Raw genomic sequence first — 15369 nt, 5'->3', positions numbered from 1 at the left:
GGTTTCAGTTGATTCATGTTTGTTCTGAGGAACAACTTGCAGATCCATTCACAAAAGCTCTTCATCCTGCTCCATTCCGCTATTTAATAGACAAGATGGGTCTGATCAATCTCTTTGTCCCATCTTGAGGGGGACTATTGTAATGTATCTGTTTTTGATAGCTAAATATTGTGCACTCGTATTGTATAAACCCGTTATAATTTTTTTGTGTTCTGGTTTAGGTGTATTAAGTAAACCATGTTAGAGTCTATATATAAGGCAATCTATGTACATTTTATCTGTTTAATGAGAATGAGATTAATTAGTTCTATTAGTAAAAGAGATAAACCCTAAAATCTTAATTTGTTTGTTCCAATGTCTTAAGCTAAAACAGAGGAAGGGAACTGAAAAGCCTGTCAGTGAATTTTAGATATTTTTTACTTGATTTCTTTATGCTAAAAATCCATAAACATATATGTTACGATAATGGATTTTTCTTTTTTTTTTCGTCACTTGTTCAATCAAACCTTAGATAATGATAGATTTGTTAATACAGACGAAGCATTCTAGGCTTTGTAACCATGAACAAGACAATAAACAAATCAGTTTCCAAGAAAGTAATAGCTTTAAATCCTTTTCAACAATGTAAATTTTTTCTTCTGCAGTCAACACACTGTAAGCTCACATGCTCTTGAGCCTCTCCTTGCAAATACCAATTCATCGATCACTTTAAGTCTGCACGCCAAAGTGACTAATTCAAGATCGATAGTTGCTGTCACTAATCGCTTTGCGTTCTTCAAAATATACATAACAATTTCTTTCTCTTCTTCTCTTCCTTCATAGTGTCTCCACTCGAAGGATTTGAGATTGAACAACAAACATTCAGGAACACAACTCGGTTGAATCCAGCCAACTTTACGATCCACAGCCATCCAATGATTCTACAATCAAATGTTGTCGAAAATAGGGTTGCATTAGACATTAGATATATACCTTGAAACCAGAAAACTAGTCCTAAGCTAGGAATTTACATTCTTTGGGTAGAGATGAAAGTTACCATCGCAAGCTTGAGAATTTGAAGTTTAGGGGAATGTAGGAGCACAGACACAAACATATTCGACCAGTTCTCTGAGCACACACATAGCACCAAACGCACGAGTTGAAGTAACATGCTACCAGTAGGATACTGCGCCTGCAGAGGGCAAGACATATAGCAAAAGAGCAAAGCAAAAGATTCAATATTTACAGGTTGCAAGTGTTAGAAACCCATATAGAAGCATCAAGTGAGAACAACATTACCTCCTCATCCAAACATAGAGAAAGGCGTTTGATAGAGGTAAGAGATTTCAGAACATGCTCATGGCGGTTCAAGGTTTGAAGATTTGCCTCGACAAGCTCTGGTGTATTACCGATCATAGTAACTTCACCAAAGTAATCTAAAATGCTCAAGAGCTTCAAAGAATGGGAATGTATCACAAACAAATGATTATCAGGTCCGAACTCTAGTGATGAACTCCTAATGCTCAAACTCCTAAGGGATGATGGCGCATCGACAGTGAAACTTGCAACATTATCATTTCTACAAGTTTCTACATGCAAATCTTCTAGAACAGGACAACTGGAAATAATCCTACAAAAAGATTCCTCATCTGAGTACTTCACAGATAGAAGGCGCAATGTCTTGATGGATCCAAAGCTAGACCTAGAAGGAATTTCCAAAAGAACCACCCTGTGGAGTTCCAAGGTCTCAAGTGTTTCACATCTAAAGAAGCTACTCGGCAATCTAATAAGCCCATGATCAAAGTTAAAACTTATCTTCATATCACGCACGAAACGTTCCACTGCAATTCTAACCCATAAGTCAACCTCCAAAGCAAGACGATCTGAAGCAACGTTGAGATGAAAAGTTACCAGTACAGGTGCCTTATGAAATAGCAAAGTGCTGTAAACAAAATGTGACAAATCTCTCCAGTGTCTCTCTTTAGTCTCAGCATCTTCATCTTCATCTGAGTAATCTTCAAAGATGAGTCTTGGCACCAGTGTCCAAAGAGACTTCCATCGTTTAGACAAAATGCTCATGGCGATTGCATCTTTTGTTTCGACTAATGACAGTATCTTGATGAGCAAATCATTCGACAACTGACTTATCTTGTCCATTCCAAAGCTTAATTCCCAAAACCCCAAAATCAAAGACGAAAAGACGAAGACTTTCAACCTGGAAAAACAACAAAAGATTTCTCATTTGAGGATTTCTCAAAAGCAAATTCGAAACCAAATCAAGTAAAATTGAAGCCGACAATCGAAACATGCCTTAGTGACGATCCTTTTCATATAGCGAAGAAACAGGATTTTTCCACTCACACCAGTTCGTCATTTGAGAAATGCGATAAACCCTAAAAGTCCTTCATTTTAAACGAAACTGGAATACAAAGAGGCAAAAACTGGATCTTTTGGATCGAACCCATCACCTTGTGTGGGCCAGTAAAAATATTACACTTTGAACCGCAACTCTTTATTTATGTGTTGGTGTTAAAAAGTTTCTATCTTTCACACTTAAATAGCGAAAGATTTGTTAAGAACAGACTGAATTGTTAGCCTTTGCATCAAGAACCAGACAAAGTTGTGAGAAAATTATCATATAAATCCACATTTAAAGTACAAAGATAGTTGGAAAATTTTCGAAACTTGGGTGAGATTAATTTCTATATCCCATTGTAAAGCTCACATGCTCTTGAACTCCTGGTTGCAATTTCCAGTTTCTCAAACATCTTATGTTTGCGAGCCAACTTGACTGAGTCAGGGTAGATAGTTGCAGTCACTAATCGGCTCGCGTTCTTCAAAATATACATGGCCACTTCTTTCTCTACTTGTGTTCCTCCATAGTTTCTCCATTCAAATGTTTTGAGTTGGTACAAAAAACATTCAGGAACACGCTCGGGCTGGATCCAACAAACATTACGAACCATAGCTAGACAATGTCCTGGTTCTGCGATCAATGCATTACACTGTCAAAACCGGAAACCAAAACATGACTGATAAATTTTCACTCATTGGACAGGGAAAAAAAAAACTACCAGCTCAAGCTTGAGAACTTGTAGTTTAGGGGCATGCTGGAGCACACTCACAAGCATATTAGTCCAATTATCTTCACAGGTACATAGCTCCAACCATACAAGGTGGGATAGAACGATACCAGTAAGAAACTGAGCCTGCATATACATATAACATGATATCAGCAAGGGAAACAATGTACTTTTTTTTTTTCAGATCATCAAGCTCATAAGTCATAACTTCCCATCGTGAATAAGATGTCGGATATGTCCGTTGAATTTTCTATAGGCACAATTAATCAAAAATATGTTGAGATTAACAAATTACCTCTCCAAATAAGCAGAGATAAAGACGCTTGACAGAGGTAAAAGGTTCCAGAACCTTGGCATAGAGGCACTCGTATTGAAGATTTGCCTCTACAAGTTTGAGCATATTACCTATCAGATTAAGTTCACCAAAGTAGTCCACAACTTTCAACTGCTTCAAACCATGGGAATGTATCACAAACACTTCATCAGAATTTGGTATATCTCGTAATGTATGAGAAATGGATAAACTCTGTAGGGACGCCACATTAACAGTGAATGTCACCACATTGTCCTCTTCACAAGTTTCCACAACCAAATCTTCAAGAACAGGACAATTTGATATAAACCGAGAGAAAGATTCCTCATCTGAGTACCTCACAGAGAGAAGGCGTAACTTCTTGAGAGATCGAAAGCTAAAACGACAAGGAACATCCAAAGCAATCACCCTGCAGAGTTCCAAAGTCTCAATTGTCTCACATCTAAAAAGCCTACTTGGCAACCTAACAGGGCCATGATCATTATAAAAACTTATCTTGAGATCACGAACAAAACGATCAAGTGCGATTCTAACCCATAAACCAACCTCGGAACCGCTACACTCTGAAGCAATGTTGAGATGAAAGCTTTCAAGAACCGCTGCCTTATGTAACAGCAACGTCCCGGATACAAACTGCGCCAGGTTTCTGGATTGATTCTCTTCTTCATCTTCATCCTCTGAGTCTGAGTTAACATCAAAGACAAGTCTTGGCACCAATGTCCAAAGAGACATCCATCGTTTAGACAAAGTGCTCATGGCGATGGCATCTTTTGTTGGAACTAGTGATAATATCTTGATGAGTAAATCATCGGACAATTGACTAATTTTGTCCATCACTCCAAAGTTTCACAACTCAGAACCGGAATCATGAACTCAAAAGACGGAAAGATAAAGACTTTTCCACTTGAATTGAACCTGGAAACATCAGGAATACTAAAGAACCGTGAAATTTCAAAAGGGTATCGGTGAGGGATCAATCAAGGTCAAGGCTTGTCGCAATAGATAGAGAGAGTAACATATACAGACTAAATCGGACCCTTTCGTAACTTCTTCTCGTCACATTCGAAGGAGCAGAGAGAGTTCACAACAGTCACACATACACACTCACAAGTTCGTCGTCACTTGAGATTAATTTGAAACCTAAATTCCCAAATTGATTTTTATCCAATGTTTTAATAACCGAACGAGCGAACCGGATATTAAACTAATTGACTATGATCAGCTAGCCTTATTATTACATCAAGAACCATAACCGGATATGACTAATTGACATTTATTTTATTTTTGCTTAGGAAATCAAATGTATAAAATAAAATAAATAAATAAAAAACAATATCAAGAAACGCAAAGTAATGACAATTTCATATTCTTTTGAAGACAAATTTAAAGGCTTTTAAAACAAACAAAAAAAAACAAAAGATAAAAGATAAAAGTACAAACTGGATTTTTAACTACATAGGTAGGCATTTGTTTCTTGGTTCTTGAAGGTTTCATATCAAAGGACTTGATGAGCATTCCCGTAGTATCGGTTAATGAGCGACGACTGCAAAACGTTAAAAAAAAAAAGCAAACAAAGGATTCACATTTTCAGAACAAATAGGGAGAAGGTGGTGGGTTAAATAATGTTATTTCTTTTGTGCTTACCGTCTGGAATCTAGGAACGTCTGGTGAAGGCTGAGGGTAGAATTTGTAGAACTTCATGTTTTGGAAGGCTTCCTTAGTTTCTTCGCTCATTTCTTCTATCGCTTTCAGTCGAGCTTCTCTTGCCTGCGAGAAATGAATCACACCATATTTAGCAAACAGTCTCACATAAAATGTACAGCTTACATATCTTATCTCAGTCTGGTTACATTTTTTAATACCTCTCGTTTAACTTTCATTGCTTCTCCAACACGCGCTGTGACAAATTCCTGAGGAAAAGAACGATGGTAATTAAAGATACACTCAGGCGTCATGAATTGAGAATTGTGTGACAGCCTCACACTTACTTTGAATTCATTCTTTTGTTCTGCAGATAATTCTCCATCTTGAATCAGTCCATCAACAAATTCCTGATATAAGATATGAGACAAAAAAAGATTCATCTCAACATCAATCATCATACCATGAATGCAATTTGCACTCTCTTAAAACCAAATGAGGAAGTAATTAAACTTAAACCAAACGCAAACCTCAAGCTTTTGAAGCTCCCAGTTAAAAATACATACAACCTGTAAAAAACAGAACAATGTTCTCTTATCAAACCATTTCATGTAATACTAGTAGACCTGTAACTTCCAACACAACAGTCATTGCATAGTCAGAAATTTTTACCGGCGGATTAGAGGGAAACAATATATCGACTACAGCATCATGTTCAATTTCAGATTCCTCAAATGGTTGATAGAAATCTGCAAAGCCAAAATGAAACACAAGAGATCTTAGATTTTTTTTATTGCGTAGTATCACATTAGCAACAATGAACATACATTTATGGTATAGTAATAAAACTCACAAGCACGGCAATAGGAGGACTTCTTCGCATCATCTTCATTCATATCTCTGAGAGCATCTCTGCAGGTAAATGTACAAAGCTAAATTAAGTACATGCCAGAACTGGTAGGTTCAAACTATACTCTTGTATAAAATCACCTTCATTACATGCACCTTAAAAGAAAAAATCCCTTCATCTGATACATGTTTCTTACCTAGTCAGAGTACAGCGCATGCTGAAAATTTGAGAGTTCATCCTATCAACTTGTCCATCTCTGCAACAAGAACAACGCAAGAGTAATTAGCAACTGCATGTAAACATCAAAAGTAAGACCGTTAGCATATATAACCTCTGTCTCTCGTTTCAATGATTTAGGCCATACCAAACGTAAGCAAATGTGCAGCATATAAAAGTTGGAACTCATGCATGGTACCTATTTTCAGAAGGAACGTAAGGAACCCATTCCATCCCCATCTGCTTCATTGGAATTATTTCCATTCCACGCTGAATCGATCCGATATCTAGCTTGTCAGAAGGCGGAACGGGTGATTCAATCTGCAAAATATAAAATAATATATTATGATATCAGTGGATGGTATTGATAGCAGCAAGCAGACCTTTTGATATATAGAGAGATTTCAAAACAGTTATTACTTACAACAATAACTGTTGGGACATTGATAATCTTGTGTGCATCTTCGTCAAGCTGAACTGTTAACATATATAAAATGTAAAAAAATTAAACAAGAACTAGAAGCAAAAAAAATGTTAAAGGAAAAGGAAGAGAGAAACATCATCTTACGTTCTGCACCTCCAAAAACATAGACTGTCTTCCCATAGAGCATTCCTCCTTCTTCAAATGCTTCCTGAAACATATTAAAGAACCTCTCAGGCGACATCAACAATATAAAATTAACCTGGAGAATGTAGTAATAATCCAAAACAACTTACTTCAAGAGTTTTGAAATTCCAATTGAAACCATCGTAAACTGTATCTAACTGATCCACCTGCAATCACAATTTTAAAACAACCAACCTTAAGCAAAGAATTATAATATTCATGGTGGAGACAGTAACTCCGATCAATTTCTCAAAACAATATAATATTACCTCAGTTCCCACTGGAAATGCAGCTTTCCACAAATCTTTCTGAAAAACACATACCAAAAACAAGCGCACATGTAAATTTTCCATTCATACTACACACTTGCATCGATAAGAAAAGAAAAGAACACAATCCCTCAGGTGCTCATGCTATATAAAACCCTAAACCCCTGATCAAGAAACGCTACCATGTTTTCGGATAATGCGAGAGGAGAGGAGAGCGATGTGTTTGCTACTCTTATGAGGTGTATGTGTAAACAAAGAGAAGAGATGAGAAGAGATGAGATGAGAGGGGATGAGAGGGAGATTTGGGGTTTTAAAACAGAGAAATGGGAAGCTTCAGTTTCACGCTGATAACTTATCACCGTTAGATTCTTTCTGTCTGCAATTTTCACGCAGCTTTCTCCACCGTTGGATCTTATTTAGCTTACTGTAGACGCTAGCGTTTTTATTACAGTTTCTTTCCTTTTATTACCACGCGATGGATTTTGTACTTTAAACCAGACAAAAACCGGTTCTATACCAACCTAACCGCAATTTCTTAACTGATCAAGAAAAGGAAGAGAACGATGTTGACGAGATTACCTGCGATTCTCAAACAGAACATGAGGAGAAAAGAAGAGAACGATGTTGTCGTCGTCGCCGCCCCCGAGACTGTTTAGTGAAAGTGTTGTAGGGTTTATTTTGGGAGTTTTGAAATTAAAAGGTTTCAAGTTTGATCTGTCACCCCAATCGGTTTAACCAACAATCCCAATTTGCGGAGTGTTAAACCGAACTATTTAACCTTTAACCGGCCATGAGTCCATCACACATATGATCAGTGTAAAAATCTCAACAAACTTTACTTGAATCTTTTGTCTCAGTGATTCACAAGCTTTTACATATACAAAAGCAAAAAAAAACTCACTGAAGCTGTGAAATACCCTAAATAGTGTACAAACTCCATAAGAAAACTTTTTCCATTGGTGTAGCTTCTTCTACTACATTGGATTCATGACAACGTCTCCTTCTAACATCCGCAACACCTTCATTTGATGAGAGAACACCGATTCCATTAACGTCCGAAAAATTCCATCAAAAATCAATGTAGAGGTAAGTGTTTTTTTGAGATGAGTTATGGGGTAGCAAACCTGAGACATTCGTGGCCTCGAGTTAGGGTCACGGCGAATGCAGAGGTAAGCACATAGTGCCATACAGTAAACTTCTTGCTCACAGTAGCAATTCATTAGACGCGGATCAAGAAGTTCGTTAATGGCTTGTTTCTGCAACAACGGTCTTGCCTGCAAACAAAAGAGTATAAAAATGTAAGCATCTGAGCTTTAAAGACTTAATACTTTGATGTTTTTTGGTGTTTTTACCCATTCGGTAAGACATTGTTGACCTTTAGGACGTTTAATGTCCATAGCTTTTCTTCCTGTGATAAGCTCAACTAAGACAACCCCAAAAGAGTAAACATCTGCTTTCTCTGTAATCTGTCCGCTTTGTGCATATTCAGGTGCTAAGTACCTGAAGAATAACAGAAAAGTTCATGTTGGCTACTGTGTTAAACAAGTATAAATCAAGAAGAAGGATATCTCAAGACCATGCCATAAGATTGATTACCCGAAAGTTCCAATCACTCGAGTTTCAACTCCTTTATCTCCTTCTGGTTGCCATCTCGCTAGCCCAAAATCTCCAACCTAGGATGTTAAAAAGTTTCAAGCTTTGCACAAAACAGAAAGACAGAAAAGGCTTTAAGCATGTTTTAGTCATTCTTTTTACCAAAGGCTCAAAATCATGAGTGAGGAGAATATTGTTAGGACGCATATCCCTATGAACAATGCAACCGACTCTGCATTCTTCATGAAGGTATCTCAAACCACGAGCTGCTCCAACCGCAATCTTTTGTCTCGCTGACCATCCCAACGGCTCTCTCCCCAAACCTACAAAACTTTTCATTAATAACAACGTTTCGGAAAGAAAAAAACACGAGAATGTTCTTCTTTGTATACCAAAGAGTAGAAACTTTACCATAAAGATGAGAATGCAAGGATCCATTGCAAATATACTCATAAACAAGCAACCTTTTCCCATCCTCCACGCATAGTCCAATGAGCATTACAACATTCCGATGTTGTGCACAGCTCAAGACCTCAACTTCAGAGCAGAATTCTCTGTCACCTTGTGTACTAGCAATCTTATACTGTTTGACAGCAATGATTTGACCATCTGGTAAAGTTCCTAAGTGCACTGAACCAAACCCACCTTCAGCCAAGAAACTTCCTTTAGAAAAACCCTTTGTTGCGGTCTCCAACTCGCCAAAGGTGAACCATCTTGGTGGGTTTCCGAATTTAGGTGCCTTGTGTTGACATATGGTACATAGTGGAGGAGGTCCAGGAGCTGGCTTTCTTGATAAAGAAACCACTTCTCTCACGCTTTTGTTTAAGCATGTATCAGATTTACGTATTTCCTTTACTACTGGTTCAGGTTCTTTCTTCGATAAAGTGAGCCTAAGAACTGAGAATCTTGATTTCCTAAGAGTTTCGGTTTGAGCTTTCGATAAATCCCCACTAGGACTCAGAACATCAGCTGAAGTCACAGGGTGAGAAGATGAAGAGGCCATTGATAAAGGACTCCACTTTTCACCATCCGAGTCAGAATCAGATTCAAAGAAACTCTTGTTTCCATCACTGATCCACGAATTCTCGTTCTTGAGTCCCTCAAAGACTCGAGAAGCTAAAAACGGCGAGGCTCCAGCATCAGAGCTAGATATTGATGAAGTGCCAATGTCAGTATGTGAAGAACCTTCTTGGTCTGGACTGCTAGCTGGAGTCACAAACGGTTCCCTCAGCTTTTTTCCGGGTCTTGAGCTTCTCCGAGACTCAACAGACTTTGAGGTTAGCCTCGATATAGCTTCTGGATGCTCTGTATCTGCATTTTTCACCAAATTGAGACGAAGAACCTTTGGCTGTGACTTCTTGATTACCACAAGATTGCACTCCAATTGCTCAATACAGCATTTCTTCTCATACTTCAGTCCCCTGTTCAATAATTCTCAAAAATATCACCAAAGCTGTTTCCAAAACTATGCATTTGCAACACACACACACTAACACTTAAAACATATTAGTGTTACCTGTCCAAAATCACCCAATTTGAGTTGGATTTCTTGGCTTCAGCAGCAATAACTCCATCAGGTGAAGCAAAAACAATTTTGATTCTGACATTTATCTGCATTATAAAAGCAAAAGAAACTCTCTATGATCCCATTAACCAAAAAAAAAAGCTGTTACTTTTATAACCTACATGAATAAAAAGTTTGTTTTTCCTACCTTCTCTGCATCATAAACATTGTGTAACTGAAACATCATCTGAGAACAGGACTCATGAATATCATCTTTCCGATCTGAATTCGTTCCAGCAAGAAACCTTCCATAACCTGAGGCACAGTCACTGGTAAACCTCGAAAACCCCCAAATCTTTTTACCTGAAAAAGCCAAGAAACAAAAAGACTTAACTCTTTACACATTAAATTCACATTCTTCTCCTCAATAATTAATATAACCAGACACAAAACCAATGCAAATTCTGACTAAATAATTAAGAACAACAGTCCAAGATCTCAAGTTGTTCCCATAGTAACTCTGCCTTGCTAATTAGAGACAAGAGAAGGGAAGAGAAAAGGATGAATTACTTGTATAATTAGAAGGAACAACGACAAGAAGCCTAATACGATCTCCAGTTTGAACAACGTGAGTTAAAGTCCATAAAAGAGCTGCCTTTGGGATCTCCTTTGAAGCTCTAACAGCAACCATCACTTTCTTCCCCACTACAACGCCTCTCTCTTTACAACTCTTCTGCTTCATTCTCTAGATTTAGAAAATCACAACCCCAGAAATTGAAAGAAGCCCTAAACTAAACCACCCAAACTTCTTCTTCTTCAACCCTAGTTTACAAACACTTTTAACACTTCTCTCAATCTAAACCCACTTTTGTTCTGAAATGAGAAAGTGGAAGTATCACGCAATCCAAGATGCTTTAAAGAAATATTAAAAAAAGCTGAGAAATTTACGCGTGTGTGAGTGTGTGTAAGTAAATGTGTGAGATTCAATGTCTCTAAGAAACACAAAGAACAGATGCACAAAACACAACAGCACAAGAACCCATAGTACACTGTACTCTCTCTCTCTCTCTCTCTCTCTCTTTCTTTTTCTTAATAGCCAATCCCTAGATCTCTCCCACACACACACATACTCTCTTTCTTGCTGAGAAATTTCAAAGCTTTTGGTTTGGGTTTAGAAGACTTTAAGCTCCACGAAAATGGTGTGAGCATTGCTTTGCTGTAGAAAACAAGAAAATTTTGCTCATACTTTTGTAAAGTGGGGCCAAAAAAAAGCTGATGTTGTAAGTCAGATTTTGGATTTTTTTTTCAAAATACTAAATTTCTTCGACAAAATCAGAGGAATTTGGTAGAAGAGTAAACAAATATCTTAAAAGGAAGAAAGATATATAAACTGAGGAGAAAGAGGACAAATAAGAAGTATATTGGATTTGTAAGCTCTGTTTCAAGGAAGAGACAAGAAAGACAATGGTGTTATTATTATTATATGATTAGAGAGTTTCTTTCTTTCTTTCTTCTCTATTTGTTGTCTGTCTCTGCATTTTTAAAAATTTATTCCAAGAATAATAAAAAGGAATAAAGAAATATTCACAAAGTACTCTGCTTTATTCTAAAGAGAGCCAAAAAAGAAGCCAAGGATGATGATACATTGATACTTAATTGAATTCCTTATAACACCTTTTTTTTTTTGGCTCAATTTTGTTGATTTGATTTTTTTTTTTAATTTAGTTGTGAACAAATTAAGACCGTTTCTTTCTTCATGGACAAGTTATGGCCAACTTTTCCAAAAAAAAAGAACATTATAGAATCGGTTCTCATAATTTCATTCACTCGAAAAAAGAAGAGTACAAAATGAGAATGATATATATAATTAAGGAGTTGAACGTTGCACTTGTGCATGCTTTTCATGTATGCTTTTATTTCTTTCAGTGGAGAAAGTGAAAAACAAAAGTTGAGTAAAGTTGGTTTGCACTTTTATTAAAGCATGAAAGGTGCTTCAATAAATCAAAGTCTAGTGATGCGATCGAATATATCATATGTTATCTTGGAATTTAATCAAATATTTTAAGATCTTACGATTTTTCTTTTAAAATATGTATATATACTGTTGTTAAAGTAAAAAAAAAAGGATGAAAACAACAGTTTGGATTTAATAGCAGCATGAGCCACTTGTCGACCTTCCATATAATCACATGGCTCCTCATAGCTTCAACGCGGTTAGCATCATTTAGTTACGACAAGCCATCAAAACAAGTACTAAACATGATGATGAGTCAAAAATAATGATACGACACTTTAACTGTCTTGGGCGTGTGATGTGTGCATATACAATGATTAATGATATACCTTCGAACTTCCAAAGTGAGAAGGTCGATCACCAAAAGGTCTCTATTGTGCGTTCGACGTATCCCTATGCCACACACGACCCGGTTGATAAAATATCATCCGATGAATGAGATTAACCTTCAACAACATAATTTTTATTTGCTCATAAAACAATTATACAATGGCAAATGTTAATTTGATAAATACTGTCTCTAATCATAAATAATAATATATTTTTTGAAAAATCATTTAAGCCATATTTTGTAAATATTGATTTTATTCCGAAAACCTAACAAATAAATAAAATTGGTGAAAATGAATTATAGGTTTTCAATAGATTTTTTTTTTTTTTTTTTGGCTGAGAGAATAGAACTATTGAAATCTGTTATTTCTTTAAAAGTCAAATAAATGGGTACTAAAAATCCTAAAAATAGAAGATAATCTTAAAAGTCTTCATTAAGAATGTTTATATTCCCTTATGCTAATTACGTTCTCAACATTTGACTAATGTAGATAAAATATCAACTATTCCAACGGTAACTAATATATAAACCGTACAGAAGAAGCTTCACAGTTCCAACGGTCACTTAACACTTTTTTCTCGTGGGACTCGGACACAATAAAACAAAACACATCCACTTTTGGTTCGATACTTATCGGTTGTGTCTTTAATCTCTATCGGTTGTGTCTTTAATCTTTTGACCATATAAAAAGTATCATTGGTATCATCGGAATGGAATTTGGGGACGGCGTTTCCTTCGCCGTCGTCCCCACTGTCTTCAAGAGAGAAGACTACAAGCGCACTAAACACGACTCTGTTTTCTCCAAATGGCAGGTCCTCTCTCTCTCTGTCTCTCTCTCCGTTGAGATCGGTTTCTGTGTTTGGTTCTTTGCTCGATCTTGTGTTTTCTCTATAACTCATTTTGGGATTTCTCAGATTTCAACTGAAACGAGAAATCTGATCTTTAATTTTCGTGGAATTTGGTGTAAAGATCCCATTTTTAATGCCTAGTGTGTCTTCTTTGATCCCCAAATGCTTAAAATCTATACAATAAGAAGTTTGATCTTGTATTTGCATTTGCGTTGTCTATGGAGGTTTGCGGAAATGGGCTAAAAAAAAAGTCTTCATTTTCTCTGGATTAGATTTGGTAAGAGGTTACATTGCATTGCTACTTGAAGGGGGTTTGTTTGATGTTAGTTTTATCTCTTATTCGCATACACAGGTTCTGATAGGATCCAATGATTGGGAGGACTTCAATAACGGAAAAGACGGTGTAGGTAGATACAGAGTCCAGAATTTGCCCCGTAAATCTTTCCCGGGTCTGTATGAGATCGGAGTAGCGGTCATCAGTCAAGACCAAGGTCGAAAGCTTGAACCTGATGATGTTCTTGCTGCATATCTAGGACAAGCTGAAAGTGTTAGGACTAGACTCCAGCGTTATGGAAGATCCGGTGCTCATTTGCGCAATGTTTACAACCTTGTCGACTGTGAAACCGTTGAATCATCTCCAGTTAAGAAGGCTGTTACCGGGGGTTTATTTGAGGACATTTTCTCCAAAGGTGGCTCGATACTATACAGATGGGCTCCGGTAAGTATATGTCTTTTTATCTTCTCTATTTGTCTGTTAAGTATACAATTTTGATCTAACTCATGTGATTGTCTCATTGCTTTAATGTGACCTTATTAGATGGGATCTAAGAGGGTAGCTGAGGCAACAGAAGGGATGCTTTTGAGCACATTTGACTATGCTTGGAACAAAGGAAGTAACGGGGAACGACGCCAGCTTGATTTACTCAAGAAGCTCGGTGATCGCGAGTTTATGAGCAAGAGAAAGTCCGGTATATCACGAGTGTTTTTTCCTTTTCTTCGGAACCAAGTTGGTATCAGAATCAAAGGAGAGAAGCATGTGCTTAAAGAAGAGAGAAAGCTAAGCTCTGATGTTGATGAAGAAGAGAAGAGTAGTAATTTCCTCACTTCACTACTCAAACTCACCCGGTCTAGACCTCAACCGGTTTCAGACAGATTTGATGAGGTTGATGGTTCTTCTACTGATCCTGTCTGTAGAGTTGTACTTGAAAATGGAAGTTTTTGCAGTAGAAGTCCAGTTAAAGGAAGAAAGAGATGCGTAGAGCATAAAGGGCAGAGAGTTTGCCGTGTTTCACCCGTAAAACAGTCACCGCCGCCAAATCCTGAGATGTTCACCCGGCAAGATCATCACAATCATAATGATTCAGATGTTACCTGTGGAGTGATCTTACCTGACATGGAACCTTGTAATAAGAGACCTGTTCCAGGAAGAAAACGATGTGAGGACCACAAAGGCATGAGGATCAATGCTTTTCTCTTTCTTCTTAACCAGACAGATCGTGAGAAAACAGTCAAAGACGAGAGATCTGATCCTGAATCGCATAAAGAGTTAAGCGACGAAGAAGGTTCGCCTAGCTTCTGTGAAGCTACAACAAAGAATGGTTTACCGTGCACAAGAAGTTCTTCTAAAGGAAGCAAAAGGTGTTGGCAACATAAGGAGAAAATTTCCCCGGTATGTTTTCAACCAAAAGCCGCAAAAATCGTAGCTTGTGGAGTTAAACAATGCAATGGATTGATCTGTGAGAGATCTCCCGTCAAAGGACGTAAGAGATGTGAAGAGCATAAGGGAATGAGAATCACCTAATTAACCTCTTTATCACTTATTTAACCGGAATTGTTTGTACCAAACCGTTTTGGTTTCGGTATTGGTCTGCTGAAAGAATAATCTGTACCGGATGACTCAAAATCTCATTTTTGTTAATTTAAAATCAATTTTGATTTGTTCAGTGAACTTGAAATGAATAAAGGATAAACTGTTACGGTTATAGTTGCATATTTGCATCTTTGCTTGTATCTTTAGATGTTTTTAGATTGAAAAATACAGAAACCCGCCATTTCTCCACTCTGTTACTTTGGACGTCCACGATGCAAGGAACTGTAAACTCACCCACCTTTTTTCAACTT

General features: G+C 37.2%; 5 protein-coding genes across 9 annotated transcripts; 1 reads left to right on the top strand and 4 right to left on the bottom strand.

The window, feature by feature from the left end:
• Window positions 1–470: 470 nt before the first annotated feature.
• LOC104726225 (F-box/FBD/LRR-repeat protein At5g56420-like) lies at window positions 471–2537 on the bottom strand. Of its 2 annotated transcripts, XM_087474059.1 has the most exons (5): window positions 2290–2459; window positions 1891–2194; window positions 1279–1431; window positions 1037–1171; window positions 471–920 (listed from the first exon to the last, which is right to left on the bottom strand). In XM_087474059.1, exons 2-5 carry the CDS (start codon window positions 2134–2136, stop codon window positions 645–647), a joined length of 810 nt encoding a protein of 269 aa, XP_087330185.1. In that variant the 5' UTR covers window positions 2137–2194; window positions 2290–2459; the 3' UTR covers window positions 471–644. The 2 variants fall into 2 exon arrangements, with proteins under 2 accessions (XP_087330185.1, XP_010443337.2); XM_010445035.3 differs by having other exon boundaries at window positions 1279–2194; window positions 2290–2537.
• A 10-nt stretch (window positions 2538–2547) lies between these two features.
• Window positions 2548–4517, bottom strand: LOC147935484 (F-box/FBD/LRR-repeat protein At5g56420-like). Of its 2 annotated transcripts, none has more exons than XM_087474060.1 (3): window positions 3358–4517; window positions 3054–3188; window positions 2548–2965 (listed from the first exon to the last, which is right to left on the bottom strand). In XM_087474060.1, exons 1-3 carry the CDS (start codon window positions 4207–4209, stop codon window positions 2948–2950), a joined length of 1005 nt encoding a protein of 334 aa, XP_087330186.1. In that variant the 5' UTR covers window positions 4210–4517; the 3' UTR covers window positions 2548–2947. The 2 variants fall into 2 exon arrangements, with proteins under 2 accessions (XP_087330186.1, XP_087330187.1); XM_087474061.1 differs by having other exon boundaries at window positions 2600–2984; window positions 3358–4505.
• Window positions 4518–4676: 159 nt separating this feature from the next.
• Window positions 4677–7245, bottom strand: LOC104726224 (protein HEAT INTOLERANT 4-like). The gene is made up of 14 exons (XM_010445033.3): window positions 7141–7245; window positions 6959–6997; window positions 6800–6856; window positions 6651–6714; window positions 6507–6559; window positions 6282–6403; window positions 6063–6122; window positions 5870–5928; window positions 5689–5765; window positions 5547–5585; window positions 5364–5426; window positions 5238–5285; window positions 5020–5142; window positions 4677–4918 (listed from the first exon to the last, which is right to left on the bottom strand). Exons 1-14 carry the CDS (start codon window positions 7141–7143, stop codon window positions 4871–4873), a joined length of 855 nt encoding a protein of 284 aa, XP_010443335.1. The 5' UTR covers window positions 7144–7245; the 3' UTR covers window positions 4677–4870.
• A 526-nt stretch (window positions 7246–7771) lies between these two features.
• LOC104726223 (inactive protein kinase SELMODRAFT_444075) lies at window positions 7772–11884 on the bottom strand. 2 transcript variants are annotated; one of them, XR_015571830.1, is made up of 9 exons: window positions 10626–11593; window positions 10264–10418; window positions 10068–10162; window positions 8963–9972; window positions 8714–8874; window positions 8555–8631; window positions 8334–8458; window positions 8083–8232; window positions 7772–7977 (listed from the first exon to the last, which is right to left on the bottom strand). XR_015571830.1 is itself a non-coding variant. In XM_010445032.3 (9 exons), exons 1-9 carry the CDS (start codon window positions 10795–10797, stop codon window positions 7933–7935), a joined length of 2013 nt encoding a protein of 670 aa, XP_010443334.1. In that variant the 5' UTR covers window positions 10798–11884; the 3' UTR covers window positions 7772–7932. The 2 variants fall into 2 exon arrangements, 1 of the variants encoding a protein (XP_010443334.1); XM_010445032.3 differs by having other exon boundaries at window positions 8311–8458; window positions 10626–11884.
• A 1071-nt stretch (window positions 11885–12955) lies between these two features.
• Window positions 12956–15230, top strand: LOC104726222 (protein EFFECTOR OF TRANSCRIPTION 2-like). Of its 2 annotated transcripts, none has more exons than XM_087474056.1 (3): window positions 12956–13212; window positions 13601–13966; window positions 14066–15230. In XM_087474056.1, the coding sequence occupies exons 1-3, from the start codon at window positions 13111–13113 to the stop codon at window positions 15047–15049; spliced, it is 1452 nt and encodes a 483-aa protein (XP_087330182.1). In that variant the 5' UTR covers window positions 12956–13110; the 3' UTR covers window positions 15050–15230. The 2 variants fall into 2 exon arrangements, with proteins under 2 accessions (XP_087330182.1, XP_087330183.1); XM_087474057.1 differs by having other exon boundaries at window positions 13029–13208.
• The last annotated feature ends 139 nt before the right edge of the window (window positions 15231–15369 follow it).

The sequence above is a fragment of the Camelina sativa genome, chromosome 11 (genome assembly GCF_030686135.1).
Source record: "Camelina sativa cultivar CO46 ecotype springtype chromosome 11, ASM3068613v1".
Lineage (NCBI taxonomy): Eukaryota > Viridiplantae > Streptophyta > Magnoliopsida > Brassicales > Brassicaceae > Camelina > Camelina sativa.
Note: the sequence above shows the minus strand (reverse complement) of the source record. Positions and strands in the feature narration are given on the sequence as shown.